At 39.1% G+C, this 16,982-nt stretch overlaps 1 protein-coding gene across 2 annotated transcripts in view; it reads left to right on the plus strand.

The window, feature by feature from the left end:
- ITGA2 (integrin subunit alpha 2) overlaps window positions 1-14,172 on the plus strand; it is a 64,483-nt gene extending 50,311 nt beyond the window's left edge. For both annotated transcript variants that reach the window (XM_039709633.1, XM_039709634.1), the window contains exons 21-30: window positions 851-943; window positions 1,958-2,034; window positions 2,123-2,206; window positions 5,269-5,371; window positions 6,162-6,272; window positions 6,735-6,839; window positions 7,143-7,256; window positions 9,484-9,573; window positions 12,917-13,033; window positions 13,776-14,172. In XM_039709633.1, coding sequence (XP_039565567.1) covers window positions 851-943; window positions 1,958-2,034; window positions 2,123-2,206; window positions 5,269-5,371; window positions 6,162-6,272; window positions 6,735-6,839; window positions 7,143-7,256; window positions 9,484-9,573; window positions 12,917-13,033; window positions 13,776-13,865 — 984 coding nt within the window. In that variant the 3' untranslated portion in view covers window positions 13,866-14,172. The remainder of the gene's footprint in view (window positions 1-850; window positions 944-1,957; window positions 2,035-2,122; window positions 2,207-5,268; window positions 5,372-6,161; window positions 6,273-6,734; window positions 6,840-7,142; window positions 7,257-9,483; window positions 9,574-12,916; window positions 13,034-13,775) is intronic.
- The last annotated feature ends 2,810 nt before the right edge of the window (window positions 14,173-16,982 follow it).

A 16,982-nucleotide genomic window follows, 5' to 3' on the forward strand; every position in this document is an offset into this window, starting at 1 on the left:
GAATTGGCAAAAGTACTGCACACAGCGCTGGGGGTGCCCCTCTACCTCCCCATCCTGTTGTGCAGCAAGATTGTTCATTTCACTCCTGCCAAAAGACCACACTGGAGCTAGAATTTTCTTTTGCTTTAAAAGCCCTTTTGCTTAGAAGCACTTCAGCCTGCAAGTGAAGTTTGGACCAAAAATGTGCCTGCTTCAAGGCAGGATGAAAAACATAAACTGAGTATGTATGGGTTTTTTTGGAGGTTTTGTTTTGAGGGTTTGTTTTTTTTTTGTAGCATAATTCATGAATGGTAAATGTCTAGTAGGAATGTTTTTTTACAAAAGACAGTACTTCTTAATAAATTCTTCTCCAAGGGTTGATAACTGGCTCTGGTCTGTGAATTTGTCTTTGAATCAAGGATGATGACAAGCCAATATTCTGGAAAGTAGTAAACAAACTATTATGTAGGCAGATTTTCCTACAGAAAGTTTTATTTCTTCCAGCTCTAAGACTGTGTAAATGTGTCTGCAAAAGTTCTGTAAAAATTCTGTAAAAAAAGGACTTCTAGAAGTTAGTGGTAGAGCTGACCTGTAACTCTCTGGCCTGTATTCCTTCCAAGCTCAGCACAAAGTTCTAGTAGGATGATTGCAGCCCCCAAGAAATCAAGTGGGAATGGTCCTTGTCCCACCTTCCTTGTCACTTCCTCTTGCCCTGCCTATACCCCACCTATCTGCTGCATCTCTAGGATTTACTGCTATAACACCTATCTTCATTCCTCCTTATCATAATACATATGCTGTTGAAGGTACACACCTCTCTGCCTTATCAAAACCTAACATAAGATGGTGTTTCTGTCTGTTTTCTCTGCAGAGTGATGGGACTGAAGTCTCGTGTCAAACAGGAACAGCACAAAGTACAGTCATTTGCCAAATAAGCTATCCTGTTTTCAGAACAGGACAACAGGTACAGCTAGCATGTTTAAGTAACCTTGAATGATACCTAAAACCCTTTCTGCTGGTTTTTTCCTAACTCTGCATTTATTGCTGATAAAGGTTTCTTAAATTTTACAACAAAGGCATTAAAATAAGCAAACTAGGGCTTAAAATATGTGATTCCCTGTCAGATTAAAGGACAGAGGGCTCTGAAAGCTCACAACCCACAGCTTCCAAATGCTGCTGCAGTTATGTAACTTTTGAAGAGTGAAAGCTGGAGGCAGAGAAGCGTAGAGCATCGTGTGCAGGCTCCTAAGAACTGAGCACAGTTCCCATCAAATCCCTCCTGCAGTGTGAACCTGGGGTAACTCCCTCACCAGCTCTGTGAATCTCATCTCTCCCAGAAAGCAGTATTGTTTTGGGAGGAGATTGGAGGCCCACACAGCCCTAAGATGAATTGTATATCTTTCTTTTTCATATACACCATAAACATCAGGATATCCACAGTTTCATGAAATCTCTTATTTCTCAAGGGCAGAGCAGAAACAGGGTTCTAGCCTCTAACATAATCAGCTACAGCAATAAGAAACTTGCTTGAAAGAACAGAAACATGATGTCCTCTGGCAGGACATGTAGAATAATAATAATAAAAAAATCATATACAGAAATTGAAGCTTGTTCTGAATGTAAATGGAATTGCTCAAAGTGGACCTGCTGGAACAAATGAAAGAAAAGAGTGAACACAAAGCTTGTGTCAATGTTAGAGTTTAAAATGAAGGAATTGTGAACACCTTTTTTTGCAGCTTACAGCTAGTTGTACACATTTTTAAAATACAAATAACTCATGTTTATGTAATTATACCAGCTTGTAGGGGAATGTAAGAACAAATAAATTCTGAGTATTAAGAAATTAACTGAAATATTACACAGAAATCTGTAGAGAATTCAGGTAGAGAGGGCAGTTCTAGATTGTTGCACATATGTGTAATGTCTTTCAGGATGTTGTACCAACTTGTTTACTATGTGTTCCTTGTCTCTTCCATAGGTATCCTTTGATATTAGCTTTGATTTTAACCTTAAAAATCTTCAGAATGTGGCAGTTCTAAGTTTTCATGCATGGAGGTAAAGTACATAATGATATGAAAGCAAGTTAGGTATTAAAAGCTTGTGTACATTATTACACCTGACTGAAATGTGTTTTGATGAACAGTGAAAGTAAGGAACAGCAAGACTCGGATAACCAGGTCGCCTTATCAATTCCTTTGCGATATGATGCAGAGATTCACTTCACAAGGTATGCTGAGTTATGTCAACATACACGGTCATTTTCCCAAGCCACTTGAAGTAATGGTCTTGAAAGGCCACTAAAATATAATGAAGTTTTGCTTTTGTTTTGGAAGTCATAAGAAATTCCCTCTTCACCAGTAGTAGCAGATTTGTCCATTCTTCCAAACTTATATGTAAAAAATTAGGAAAGTTGTGGACCCATGTTTACCTCTAAACACTTGTTGCAAATGCTCCTGTGAACAGACTTGATATAAAGGCCAAACAGTGCATGTAGTTTTGATAACATAAATGGTATATACTGTATAATAACATTGGGCTTCTTGGCTCAAATGTAATGACATGGGATCACATCTGGAGTTACAATGATCAAAACTAAACAAAAGAATATCAAAAGGAAAAATATGCCCCCCCTCAGTAAAGGAGGGAAAGAAAAAAAAGAAAAAAATTAGCTGCTGAACCTGGAGCAAGAATATAAACTTTTTTGCAGTTTGAGATAATGATTTGAACCAAAACCTGAGGTACACCTGGCAGATTCTCCCTTGCTGCAGCTGCACTAGCACTGGAAGCAGACAGCCTGCTTTCCCATGCACCCATCCAGATTCTGGCTCAAACCTACCCCTCCTGCCTGGTGCCAGCCCTTCCTTCTCCATGTAGAAGGCAAGTCAGGGCTGTTGCAAGAGAGATCCCTTACCCTGGGAAGGTAAGGAGAGGCAGCTGAGCTGAGCAGGAGGAGAGAGACCAAGAAAAAAAGCCTTTTAAGACCTTTTATCTTCATATAGTGCTCTTAAAAATCCTTATCTTGAGCTCTGGAAACACTTGGTGATTTGGGATGCACTCAAACAGTAATTAGTCTGTTACTGTTCCAAAAAATAATTATTTCAGTTACAGTTTAACTTAGATTGCAACTGAAACAAAAATAGATGGGTGTCACTCTTGGATCAAGGTAGGATGTTTGCATTTTCATCAAAGAATAGATTTATTTATCCCTCCCAAATACTGAATTTCTAGGATCAACATGTAATTACACTTAATGAGTTTTGTCACCAATTCTTGGTGAAAAAATGCTGTTGCATCCCAAAGTGTTCAAAAATTAGTAAATATAAATGGATATAAAAAACCCAGTAGATATTCAGAGAATAACATACATTTTAAAAAGAGGGAGCTGCTTCAAAATGCCCAGCAACAATGGATCCAGGAAATTAATATTCAGAAATCACCATAGCTACAAAAACTGTTGGCTGCTGTGCAGGATGAGCTGGAATAAGGACCACAGCACAGAAGAGTATTGTTATGACCTTCTTTGCAGAAGCAGTTTCAGAATACTTGAGGCCTTGCATCATGAATTGGTGCACCAGTCCTGGAGTCATGCAGAATTTCTGAGATTATTTTAAGTGCAGAAAAGCATTTTAAGTCAGTGGTGCGAGTTCTTTCAGCTTCTTGAGAAAGTTGCATGAGACCTCACCAGCAGCAGCAGAGACTGAAGGAGCATCTCTGCAGAGGGCTAGCTTTTTAGGAAATTCAGATGGTGCAAACTTGAATCAGCGGGTGTAATTAGCTGAGAAATATGAACTGAAATGAAATGCTTCGGAAGAAGTGAGGAATGGAGTCTATAAAAGTCATTCAAGGGAAAACAAGGGTTTGAATTCAGCTGTATCTCCTGAATACGAAAAAAATGCAATTTCATATGCACATCAAGGAATTAAGGAATACCTACTGCCAGAAAATGGCTAGTTTATTATTACAGATAATACATTTAAAAGAATTAAATGAAATGCATATTAAGCCATGGGATAACTTGGCTTAGGAAGTATTCACCTGGAATTAGTTCTTTCCTGAGGCAGATAATGCAGCCAAGAAGTAATCCCTTAAAATACAAGAGTTGAAAAAAAAGTATTGTTTTGCTGAAGTGAAGTCTTTCTAGGGATAATTTCCTGAGTTTCTAGGAGAAGATGTAGCAATATGTCTTTCCAGAGACTTCTGAAAGGACAAGGAATCTTGGAAGGACTAAAATCTTCAGCAGTAAGAAAGTGGAAAATACGTCATGTGTGTTTTCCTTGGGGTCCTTGTGAGAAAGTCCTTCAAGGAAAGGGCCCATTGGAGAAAGTACAGAGGTTCAAAAAGGAACCACAGTGCAGTCTGGAGGATCACCACTGATCAGGAAGCACATCTGTGAGACTGCACACACATTAAATTGTACTCATAGATGTTACCCAGATTAAACAGGGAGAGTAGTAAAGATGATAGATTCCTTGTGGAACAGGAAGAGCTGATGCAGGAGTTGCAATAGCCTCTATTTCTTGTTTACTCCCTCACCAACTTGCTTTTTGAGTGCTCAAATTAGCCTTGTAATTAAAGCTAATGATAAAGAACAGACACAGTTGTGGCATGGTTTAGCAGAGGAGCTGCTCATAGGTGGCAAGTAGTGGGTGTGATGCACTGCACAGGGATGTTTTCGTTGCCTTTGAGCATGGTTCTGACTAACTGAGCTCCTCGAGCACCCACAGGTCCTTGACACATGCCCTTCCATCACACACCTGCCATTCCATGCTGCAGTGGGCTGAAACCACTCTTGTGTTACTTTGGGAATTCTGGATTTTAAACCCTATAATTACTAAACAACGTGACCCAAAGAGGACTATGAGGGCTATGTGATACGTACCATCCACATAAACAGTGTGATGCCTGTGTTTCCACACCCAGCCAGTTACAGATGTACCAAGAGAACAGCCAGGAAGGCCCTTCCTGAGTAAAAAGGTGACTGCAAGGGTGCATGTTGCAGTTTGTGTGCTGAGAAGGAGTATGCAGTATGGCCCTGAAACAATGCAGGGTCTAGAAGCCTGAGAGAGCCTGTATCCTGTACAATTCTCTTGTCTTAATTTCATATGTTTGTTCCAGCTCTGGGCTTCAGCACACCATTTTCTTAACCAACTATGTAAAATTCAAACAACAATCTAAGTGACTGACTTCTCTCTCTGTACTTCTGACCTTTTTCACAAAGACATATCCAGTAACATAAGTTTTCAAAGCAGCTGCCAAATTGAAATGTATTGTTTTATGGTTGTTAACCAGGCTTGCCAATATCAACTTCTATGAAGTATACTCTGGTCATAACATTCCTTCCACTGTGAATAATTTTGAAGATATTGGCCCCACGTTCAACTTCTCAGTTAAGGTTAGTAAGTCTGTTTTGTTCTGGTTCAAGAAGTTGCCTTAGCTCCCTCTGTAGCCTGCTCCCAAAATCTTGTTTAACAAACACTCCTGCTTTCATTGTCTGATTTTGAAGCTTTTGAATAGGTCAAGTAAGAAAAAAAATTTGCAAATAGCATAAGTTCTTGGAGTCTTCATAAGATTAAGGATGACATTTGCACTAGTAGAAGGGGGAGGAATTGGTATTGCACTGTGTACATATTTAGAAGATGGTTAATGCTTAACTTTAGGCCAACTTAGACTACTTTTTTTACAGAGTCTCCTGACAACTTGATAAAAAAAACAAGTGTTCGCAGGCTTGGACTTTGAAACTTGAAGTTTGGCAAGGGTTAAGGGCTCAAACCTGATGCAAGAACTAGCCAAATCACAGTGCTTATTACATAACACAGAAAAAAAAAACTTAGATCCAAATATGCAACGTGGAAGAAAGTTGAATTATGTTCCATTTCCATTCCTGTAACTGCTACTCCAAAGAACTAACCAGGCCTATTGGCCATGGCAGAATTTTTGCTTTTCAAAACATATTTCATGCAGTTAATATGAGCTTTGTTAAGAAAACAGACTGGAACCTGGAGCTGTACAATATACTTTCTACTTTGCTGTTCACAAAATTACTATCCCAGTGTCTTAGTAAAAAAAATTTATGTAAAAGGAGTCCAGTTCTTCCATACTCATCCATTATTTCTAATTTTCTTGCTGTATCAAATAATTTATGCATAGCTACCTGAATTAACTCTTGAGATTTTGCTTTGCAGGTAACAACAGGAAGTATTCCAGTAAAGATGGCAACTGTAACAATCAATCTTCCCGATCTGACCAGCAAAGGCAACCCGCTGATGTACCTAACTGCAGTCACCACAGATGAGGTATAGAACTGAATTGTGTTTGGGGGTTCATCAGTACTATCAACATCAATTATCTCCCCAATATTATGGCTTCATTTAAGAGAATCCATGCTCTTTCTCTTGTCCCTTCCTCATAAAGGGGGAACCACAATGCCAGCAGTACACTAGGCTATTACCTGGCAGATGTGGAATGTCTGGATCTCTTCAATAACATTCTTCTCCAAGTTCCTGGTAAAGTTATTGTAAAAATGAAACTTTTAGATAAGGAAAAACCCTTCAGATCAATCTAGGGACAAAAAAAAAAAGTGTCATAACAATTATTTACTTCTGACCAAAACCACGTACTCTTAGTTTCCTAAAGAATTCAGTATTCACACCTCAGCCTTTAACAGCTACCATCTAAGCTCAGAAATATATATTATTACGATAAGTATAAACTCCTGATTAGCATGTCATCCATCTCATTCCTTCCATCTTTCCTAGGCCAGAGGTGTCACTTGTGATGCTCAGATAAATCCACTGCAAATAGGGAAAAGACCTTATTCTCCATCTTTCATGAAGGAGAACTTCAGAGCTTCCAAAGAACTGGTGAGTAAAACCAGGGCTGCAGTAAGCAGGACCTTTTGTGCTGAGGGAAGCAGATCTGACCTTCTGAGCCCATTGCTTGTGAGAAAAGCTGTGATGGCATGGCCTTCCTCATTTACAGAGCAGGAGCTCAGCCTATGGATGTTCTCACAGATACTGCCTCTGCTTTAGCACAGCCTGCAAGCACTTAATTTGTATGCACAGAATGGCAAAGGCAAGGGCAAAAATTCTGGATGTTGCAAGAATATTTCTTAAAGTGTATTTTTAATGCATGCTGTTGCCTCTTCTTGCTGTTTCCCCTGGAAGAACTGTAAGAACATGAAGTGCAGTACCATCACATGCAAACTGGAAGACATTGCACTGAAGGGAGAGTACTTTGTGAATGTGTCCACCCAAATCTGGAACGGAACCTTTGCTGCTGTGAGTATCAGCTGCATCTTTATAGAGGATACAATACTGAAGTATTTTAAAACTCCTGATATTTTTCAAAGTCCAATACAGAGACCATACTGAGAGAGTACAGAGGACTCTCAGAGTACTTACTGAGTACAGAGACCTCAGTCTAGAAAGACCTTCCTTTGCTTTATATTGGTTTGTATTTTTCCAGATTGAAAACTTGAACCTGAAAGTATGAGGCTGCATAACGGAGCTGATAAAACTTCAGTTCAGGATAGAATCTAAGAAAATGCTATGATAATGCAACCTTCACAGCTAAAAAAAATGTTTCCTACATCTGTTAGATTCATTCTTGGGGAACTACAGTTTCCACAAAACTCATTGTAGGACAGCAGAGCACAGTATCATCATAGCCTGTAAAATAATCATGCTTTTTAGCTTTTGAATATCACAGCCTACATGATGATTATTTTAGATCACATCAAAATACCAAAACCCTGTTAGTGCTGCCAGTTTTATTTGATAGAGAAAGTGTGGAAAACATCTTTAATTGATTTTTTGTGTTTATTAGAGTAGGTGTCAAAGAAACAGTCCTTGCTTAGAGACCTACAGGATGCTTTAAAAAAAACATCAATATCTCAGTCTATTTTGAATCACCATGTGTCCTCCAGGATATAACTCATCATAAGTTACCAGACTTTTGAAGTTAGACCATGTTTGCTTCTTAGCTAGGCAACCAACCAAACGATCTTGGAGTCCTGGGTTTGCCTAATGCATCAGGAACATGACGCAGTCTCCTTACTGTGTCTGGTGATTCTTGTGGCAGGTATTGACATTTAACAGCAGGGCTGTTGTCAGCTCCAGCATTCAACTCTTAAAAGGAAAAGGTCAGGTTGATATTGTTAAATGTGTTATGGAAGTGTGCGACGAAAAGCATCTGCCTTTAGCATTTGTATTTTTCTTATCAGCTGGTTTAAGACCATTTGTTAGTGCTGTTAGGTACACCGAAGATGGAGACCTGAACAAAAGACTACTAACCTCACAAAAAAGTGAGTGGGAATGGTTTGTTTACCATCACTGGCTGATGGGAAAGAAAGTGCATATGTCACAGTTCTCCTCGCATCAGCCATTTTGTAATTTTCTATTTGGTTGTCAAAATTCAGCACAAATAATCTTGCAAGCACTCACTCAATCATGCACACCTTCAGCCTCTTTAGTGGCAATCAGCCATCATCCAAGAAGGGCATTACAGGCTTGCCAGTACCTGCTAAGCAAAGAAAAGATGTGTTTACGAATTGACGTGCTTTGAATACTGCTCAGGTGTGTTTCTAAACTTTTAGGTATGCAGGATACACCACTTGGGCAGATGGCCACAGTGCAGGGATGCAATAACTCACACTGCAGAGCCAGTCAGTTTGGTGTGTTGGCCACTGCAGACCCACAGCTGCCCGTGGTACCTGGCCCTGCCACAGACAAATGGCTGAGGAGGCAAAATGGCAGAGCAGGCATTGCCTTTGGGTCACATGGAGAGAGTGGTCCTGTGCTCCCATGAACCTGAGGCCATTCCTTGTGGTGCTGTGGAAGGGCAGCAGTGAACTGTCAGCCATGCACCTCTCCTCCCAGTACATCCACAGAGGGAAGTGGGATCTGGCACAAGGTCCCTTTTCAAATAGGAATTGGCTTAAGATTTTTGTCATCTTCTCTGTTTAAGCTGAGAGAGCTATGTCAGAATTTGAGACATGGAGGGGAACACATAGTGAAAGGAAAAAATAAATGGGGAAAAACAGAAGCATTGGATAGAAGTGAGGGCGGGGGGAAGTAAAAGAACATCCAGTTTCCATTTCTTTCAAAGGCCAGAGATATATTCCCATCTGTCTTTTGTTGCTGTGTCTCATTTTCTAACTGCTATTTCCTCCCATCTCTTCCCTGCTAGCAGCAGTGACAGCTTTAAAATAACTATAAAAAGGGTTACGTAAATATTTCCTTCTGTTTTGCTTGAACTGTACATTAAAGAAAAAGAAAAAACAGTTCCTCAATGTCATTGCTAAGTGGATTACTGATACATTATTACTTTGATTGACATTATGGCTGGGGAAAATATTAAAATAATTTTAATTTTCTTAATACTATTATTTTCTTTTCTGGCTGTGAAGTCTTCATTTCAAGGCAATAGAATTATTTTAGAATATCTACATTTTAATTGAGTTGCCCTATAACAGAGCTTTACAGTTGTTTTAATCTTCTCTTTCAGTTAATTTTCCAGACATTACAACTCTCTGCAGAAGCAAAAATTGATACAAATAACCCTGAGTTATTTATCATTGGAGAGAATACCCTAACTGTAAGTGATATTTAAGTGTATTTTTTCAACTTCTCTATCTTTGACTGTATTAAAGTGATAATGTTTAATTTTCAGTGTCCTTTAGGAGTACGTAGCAACTTGATTATGTTGCACTAAAGTATCATTTGACTATATACAAGTAGCTTAAGTTATTAAAATGTTTTCATTTCAGCCCACTGCTATATAAACCAGACATAGTTAAAACCTGTGGGTCTCAAATAAATGGTAGAACATTTAAAAAGTCAGCTAGAAACTTCTGAAATTCAGATAGCTTTCTGTTCATGAAAAGACCAAGATTTGGCTTTCTTGCTGCAATGGAATTTATTGTTAAAGATAAATGAGCTCTGGGAAACACATTCACCAATGTGACTTATAGTCTTACTTACTTCTGTAAGAGTATGGTTTGAGGTTTCTACACAAGTGTTTGGCAAAGGTCTCCAGAAAATAATCTCATTTATAAAGGAATGTGGAATATTTTTAGCATTTGGAAGAGCTGTCATATGGACAATGCAGACACAGCTAATCTCAAGAGAAGTCTCCATACCACTGCATTATTAGTACTGAATTCTTCTCACAAGCTTTCTATTTGCTATACACAAACATAAAAAACTCTGGAAGAATACAGTGTACTGTGGTACTGTTGTAATAAAAGAGGACACCTTGCTCTCTTTGTCTGTCTTGAAAGGAACACTCTTCCATTTGCAGTACTAATTTTAGATTAATTTTTACAGGACTTAATAGCCTGTTTTATCCATAAAATAACCCAGGTCATTAAACAGCGAAATGCTAATTAGTAAATTAGTCAAATATCTGTAGGAATGTGCGGCATAGCCCATTCACAGTCAATAGAGAATTCAACTGAACGTATACAAAAGCAGTTACAGATTGGTTTCTCTCTCTGTGTGATACGATCATCATCCAACACCCTTTTTAATCACTGGTTTCTTATAAATCACTCTATTTCTTGTGAAGAACCTCTAAATAAGCCATTTTGTAATCAGTAAAACCTCCAGTGCCTGAAGAACAAAGTATGTTTTATGTTTTCACAGAAAAGTTAGATGCCAGTATTTGGAGTGCTCTGAGTGCTTCAGTTTGGCATTTTCTCTGGTATTTTCATTGTATTATTTCTAGTAGGAGATGAAGCTCACTACTATACAATGCAAATATTCTAGGTAATTGCACAGGCTCTTGAGGTAACTCTTAAACCATGTAATAATACGTATTTTTCCACATTTGAAATATGGTACTGCCAAATCTACATTACCAGAAGTTCTGTTGGCAATTTCAAGAGAACTAGAATTATTCAAATGATAGTTGACAAATGAAAGTCAATTCCTCTCCCAGCCACTGACACATGTGCAGCTGGGACTTCTGCACCTTTGAAGCAGTAGCTGAACAGACCCTGAAAGTTATCCACAGGGTTCCTCGGAAACAAAGTGGCTTTTGCTGACTCCCAGCCTGACCTTTACTCAACAACCTGTTGCCCTGTGAGAAGTCTTGGTAAATGTGCCCGGCTGTGGAGGTCACTCTCCCTAGAGCAGACAGTTTGACACTTGGAGTCAGTACCCAGCACTTACTTCTTGTCAGGCCAACAGGGAAACCCAGTCTGCGCTTCACACTTCCTTGGGAACAGGACAGTACAGAAGCAAACAGAGCTTATTTCCCTACTTACCCTGTTAATTTACATGGATGTGGTAGGATTCATCCAATTTAATATCTGCATTAGTCATCTGTATTCTATATACCCTAGTCCCTGGAAAGAACAAGTATTTCTGAAATGCAGTTCATCTCATCCTAAATTTGATCCTGAAAATAACTAGGGTGAATTAGGCTCTTAAAAAAGCCTATCCTTCTTTGGGAGTCAAGGAACCATGTTGTAGATAAACACCAGATGAGTTGAATCCTACTCTCATGGTGTCTTATTGACCAGTTTAACTTCAGGAAAGATAATTTGTTCTTAGGCATCAATTTTCCTTTACAATGGCGCCGCTTCACTGTTATTCTAATGCAGAAAGCATTACTGGGCAAACTGCATATATGAAATTGGCTTTTTAAATTGGATGAACTGGGTTGTTATATAGCCAAATAAATGAATATTGCCTTGTGATGCTATGTGGGGAAGCTGCTTAGGTATTTTTACGTAAAAGCTTTCACATTTTTTTCCAAGTTGGAAAGGACTGCCAGCTGGAGGCCAGAATGTTAACCTGCTAGAATCATCACTGTGGTCATTCAGTTAGAAAATACACAAAGCTGTCCTGCCTTGGTGAAATGAATACACATAACCACACCTAGCACAACACTGGAGCATTCCAACAGAAATTACTTAAATCACTGAAATGTCAGTCCAGTGCAAGTTTCCCAGAAAGCTTAAGATTAAATTACTCCAGACAAATGCACTGAACAACCACCCTGAGAAAAGAAAACCAGTGTGACTTGTTTTATCATGTTTCAGGAAGGAAAAAAAACTTTCAGCTAACTGCATGTCATTCCAAGATTAAATCCAAAAATTTGACAGTTCATAAATATTACAGCAATGTCTCTCTGAGAAGCTCTGTTATATGTAATTATATATTTGGTTATACCTAATCCAGCTAGGTGGGCTATCACCTGAAAACTAACTTCCAGACACTCTATGCCCTTCTGGGAGCTCTCTGGTATTGGTTCAGGAAATGTAGGTGTGGTTCAGGAAATGTGGGTGTGCTAGGGGTATGCTCCTGTTTGACCTATACATCTTGCAGCAAATTCATGCAGTTGACCGAGAAGAACACAGATCACCATGAGATCTGTTCATTAATGGTTTCATAGAAGGTAAGAACAGCAGACAAAGGAGACTGAGGCCCAGCAGGAGGATTGGAATTTCAGCAGATGTCATGGTGTCTGGCCTCAGTGATTAGTACTGCCTCCTACAGCTGCCAAGCACAGATAACGGGCACTGACAATGCTTGGTGAAAAGTAGTGCTTCTCCAGCAGTCTGATTTTGGGGCTGTACACCAGGCTATGCCCTGCTTTCATGTAAACACGGCTGGTTTATTACACAGTGATGGTGTGTGGAGCCTCTGAAAGGCCTGCAGTTAATGGAGAGGCAGCAGGCAGGAGAGATTGGTCCTCTGCCTGTTATGCTTGGCCAAGAGTGATGAGGGCCTCTAGTCCTTAGCTGGCATTGCCGTGTGCCACAGTGCAACCAAGCACCCGTGGACACCAGTGAAAGGGCTGTAATTGCTTGGTGTATTCCTGTCATTGACCTGGAATATGTGCAGTCCAGACATTCTTGATTTTTGGTTTACAAATCCTACCTTATTTGCAGTTAACATTAGCCCCTAAGAGACAATCTCTCTGCTTTCAGATCCCAGTTACAATAATGAAGCCGGATGAGAAAGCTGAGGTACCAGTAGGTGTTGTGATTGGCAGCATATTGGCTGGACTCCTCTTGCTGTTGGTACTGGTTGCTGTTTTGTGGAAAGTAAGTTGGTACTTATATCTTAAAACCGGAAAGGGATAAATATATTTGGGCTGTTTTCTTTGGAACTTCTCTTCTCTAGTGTGAAACAAAACCACATCTGCAGTTTGGTGGTGTGAATAATACTGCACTGACACCCTTGACATATTTTAGAAGGGTTTATTAAATGAGTCCTTATAGAAACTGGCAAAATGAAGATGTTAAGTGAGCTGCCAATCATTCAAAACAGAGGCTGTGGCATTTACTTTTCTCCTTTCAACACTGTCTGCCTCCTTCCATAATATCCCATATGGGCTCTGAACATGCATGATATTTCCAGTGGACAAGGGTGGGGATTACAAACAAGGTGATAGAGGATATGTATTGGACAAAAGAACAGACAAAAGAAAGGGCAGGGGCAAAAAGTAAAATACAAAGGTTACATAGAAAAAGGGGAAAGTTTTCTGCATGCCAGGGCATTGGTGTTTGAAGTGCTCCTTGGCACACCAAGGCATCATGGAAATGTCTATATCTCAGCAGAGAGAAAAGTGGCTTATCGGCACTGCTGCTCTAGCATTTAATTGCACCAGGAAGGAGTTTAGGGCCCACCTCCTTTCATTTTAGAGGCAGGAATTGTCTACAAATCAAACTCTGTAGTGTATGCATACACACATGTGCATTTTTACCATCACAGTATGTAGTTTTGCTGAGTAATGAATTATCAATGACTGACTGCATTGTGGCGTTATTTTAATACTTCTCACAGCTTGGCTTCTTCAAGAGACAGTACGAAAAAATGACACAGGATATAGAAGATGTGGATGAAATTGCAGAACTCACAAAGGACAAAGACTGAAGATGAGTTACATGGATAAAGAGGAGATCTGAGCCACCAATAGTAGTTGTGATCAGTCAGTTCTTCAGCTGGAGTGCCTTAAAGCTTAGTAACATTTAAACATTTTTAATGAAAGTGTCTTTATAGATGAAATATTTTACAGATTCTACTCTATTGTAAGAGTAACTGCAGGACAGTTTGGTTTTTTCAAAAATGATTTATAATGCCTTTTCTTGTAAATTTTTGCCTTTCAAACAAACTTAACCCTTAGAACTGGCAGGTCCGGAGTATACAGTAACATACTGTTCCAGCAGCCCTTCTCTTGATCCACTGCAGAGTGAAACAGAAGAATTCATTTCGGATTATTGTGGAACAGCATCAGTTGGTAATTCAGTTGACAAGTACCACATGTGTTAAAGGACATTTTCTATTAAGTTGATGATGAATGTGTGGTGAATACTGCTTCCAGACTGGGAGAAGAAAAGTCATTTTTTCAATGACTAGCTCCATCCTTATTGTTTTAGAAAAATAATTTCCACCAGCAAACCTTTGCTTTAACTAATCTATAAACTGGGAACTGTGTATTAAGATGTCTGTCGGGGTGCTACAGGACAACTGGTTGGGCAAAGTCTTCCAAAAGTTCATCTATTTCTTGCACTAAGGTCACAACTAAATTACTGAAGGATATTGTTTTGGGGAAGTATTGCCAAATGGTATGTAAAACTGTCTTCTGCACACTTTCTTCCTGAGAAGAAAATGTGAATTTCATAATCACTTACAGCATGTTCTCTGCAATGCTTTTACTCATTTTCATCTTGAGAAGCACTGCCACTACTGTTATGCTGGCCTTTATACTCTCGGTCCCTCTGATATCAGTTTGGCTTTCGACATAAATAGAAAAGACAGTCAAGATCTTGCCTTTAATTCTGTACTGAAAGATTTTGCAAGAGTAAGAGCATAAAGTGAACTAAAGGGGATAGCTGACTGAGGAATTATGCACGTTACAAAAGGGGATAGTGAAGATCTAAGCTCTGTAAAATGTTTACTGCACTTCTTTAGCATCTCAGTGCCCTCCAGGAGACCAAAGTTCAGTACAACCTCCTTACCTGTCACATTTTTTTTTGGTCCTACCTGTTCATGTCTTGATGAAGTTAACTTATGTTTTATATGGTGAAGTACTGTAGTGCTCTGGAATGAGCTCTAAGCACAACACTTGGGTGACTTTGTGTTGGTTACACACCTCAAGTTTATCACATGCTGTTACGCTGCCTGGTTATAATGAAAGCTCAGTCTTATAAAGGCCCATGCTGTAAGACTGGTAACAGTCAGGAGATTTGGCCTTTTGGCTGCCTTTCTCTCTCATGCCTGGCAGTTACACTTACAATTGATTGTGAGAGAAGATGTGTGTGTTTTTCGTACCTATGCTGCCATGCAAGTGAGATTGTTTCCAACTTGAGGTGATTTATTTGAAGAGTAAAACATGCAAATGTGCCAGATTGAGGACACGAAGTCATGGTTTCTTCCCCCCAAAGCTGGACTGTAATTATGCTTAGGCACTTTTACATTATTTTCTGAGGGACTAGTCTTAAGCACATTTGAAAGTTTTACTCCGTCTTTTTTAATAGCTAATCAGTCAAAAGCCAACCATGTCTTTGGCAAATAACAGCTTCATTTGCAGCAACAGCTGGATTATGCTCAGTGTAGTTTTATATGTGTTTTGAATTTATTTTGTATCTATGAAATGTTATGTTTTGGGACATTTTGTTGTGGTTTTTGTAACATTCTGAAAAACAATTCAGATTCTTATATCAATTATCAAACAAGATTTTTGCCATCAGCTGAGTCTGTGACCAAAACAAATATTTAAAAAGTGGGGAAAAAAATAGCAATTGCATAAATCTAAAGAATAAGCTCCTGACTTGCAATTATAAACTTTGAGGGCAAATGTTCTGAGAGTAGAAAGAAAAAATTTGTCTGCCTCAATTCTTATATAAACTTGTGCAGAAAAAAAAACCCACCCTACAGCCATGTATGTGGGAAGCTCCTACATAATCAGGGTCATGCACTCCAGAGCAGAGGGGGAATTTCACAATACACCAGATGGTAGAATTTTCAGTTTCTGGTGCTGCCTACCAGGCAATTCAGGCCTTGACCCAGGTTTGTTTCTTCCGCCTTCAGTGGGAGGTACAGGTCAATATCCAATATGCAACTTCTTTGGGGATTTAACAGTTACCAGTCAGGTAGCAATGATTCAATTCACTAGCCTGCACTGGGTTATATTTTGACATGGACAATACAATTCTCCTTCCCAGCCTAGACACAATACTGCTTTTCCAAAATAAAGGGGAGACATAACAATGGGTAAGGTTTTTGTATCTTAACCACTCCAAGTTACTAGTTTATTTTTCTTTTACAATTAATACTTAAATGGATAATTCAGTTTTTGTAATGGGTAAGTCTATTGCACTTTTAAGTTGGCACAGCTGCAAATAATACTGGAAATATTATGTATATTTTGTATTGTGTGCAAGGGTTTGGTTTGTTTTTTCTTTTAAATTTACTTTTTTAAAGTAGCATGTTTTAAATACCCTGAAATTTTGAGCTTCAGCATGTACTTCTGTTTGTGCTTGCAGCAAGAAAAGTCGACAATACCTTCAGCAAACTCAAGTTATATCTGATTCTGGTCTTGAAATCTAGCTGCTGATTTCCGGAAGTACTAGATTCAAGTCCAACATCTGAGTTGGTTTCATATGAGCCTATGTATAAATTTGGAATATACAAGAGAGTTTGTAATAAAGTTGACTTCTAAAAGCTAGCATGTAAGCTCTATGGGAGCAGGGACTGTATCACTGTGGTGGCCTGTCTGAGGGCCTAACAGCATTACTGCAATAAAACCCAAGACTACTGCTGAATGCAGACTCATTTATTTTTAGCTAGCACCCAAAAGAGAAGCAATGCCACTGAAAAATCACTGCATAAAATGGGGCCAAATATGGCTTTGTCCCAGTAGCACACAGTGAGAATCTAAGAGGATGATTCTGCTAGGTAGACAATGACACTGCACCTGAAGTCTTGCAGATCACAGTCCAGAGTGTAACATAACCAGTAAGCTTTACTGTAACCCAGCTCACGTAAGTG

This window comes from Passer montanus, unplaced genomic scaffold, assembly GCF_014805655.1.
Source record: "Passer montanus isolate IOZ18808 unplaced genomic scaffold, ASM1480565v1 scaffold22, whole genome shotgun sequence".
In the NCBI taxonomy this organism is placed as follows: Eukaryota; Metazoa; Chordata; class Aves; order Passeriformes; family Passeridae; genus Passer; species Passer montanus.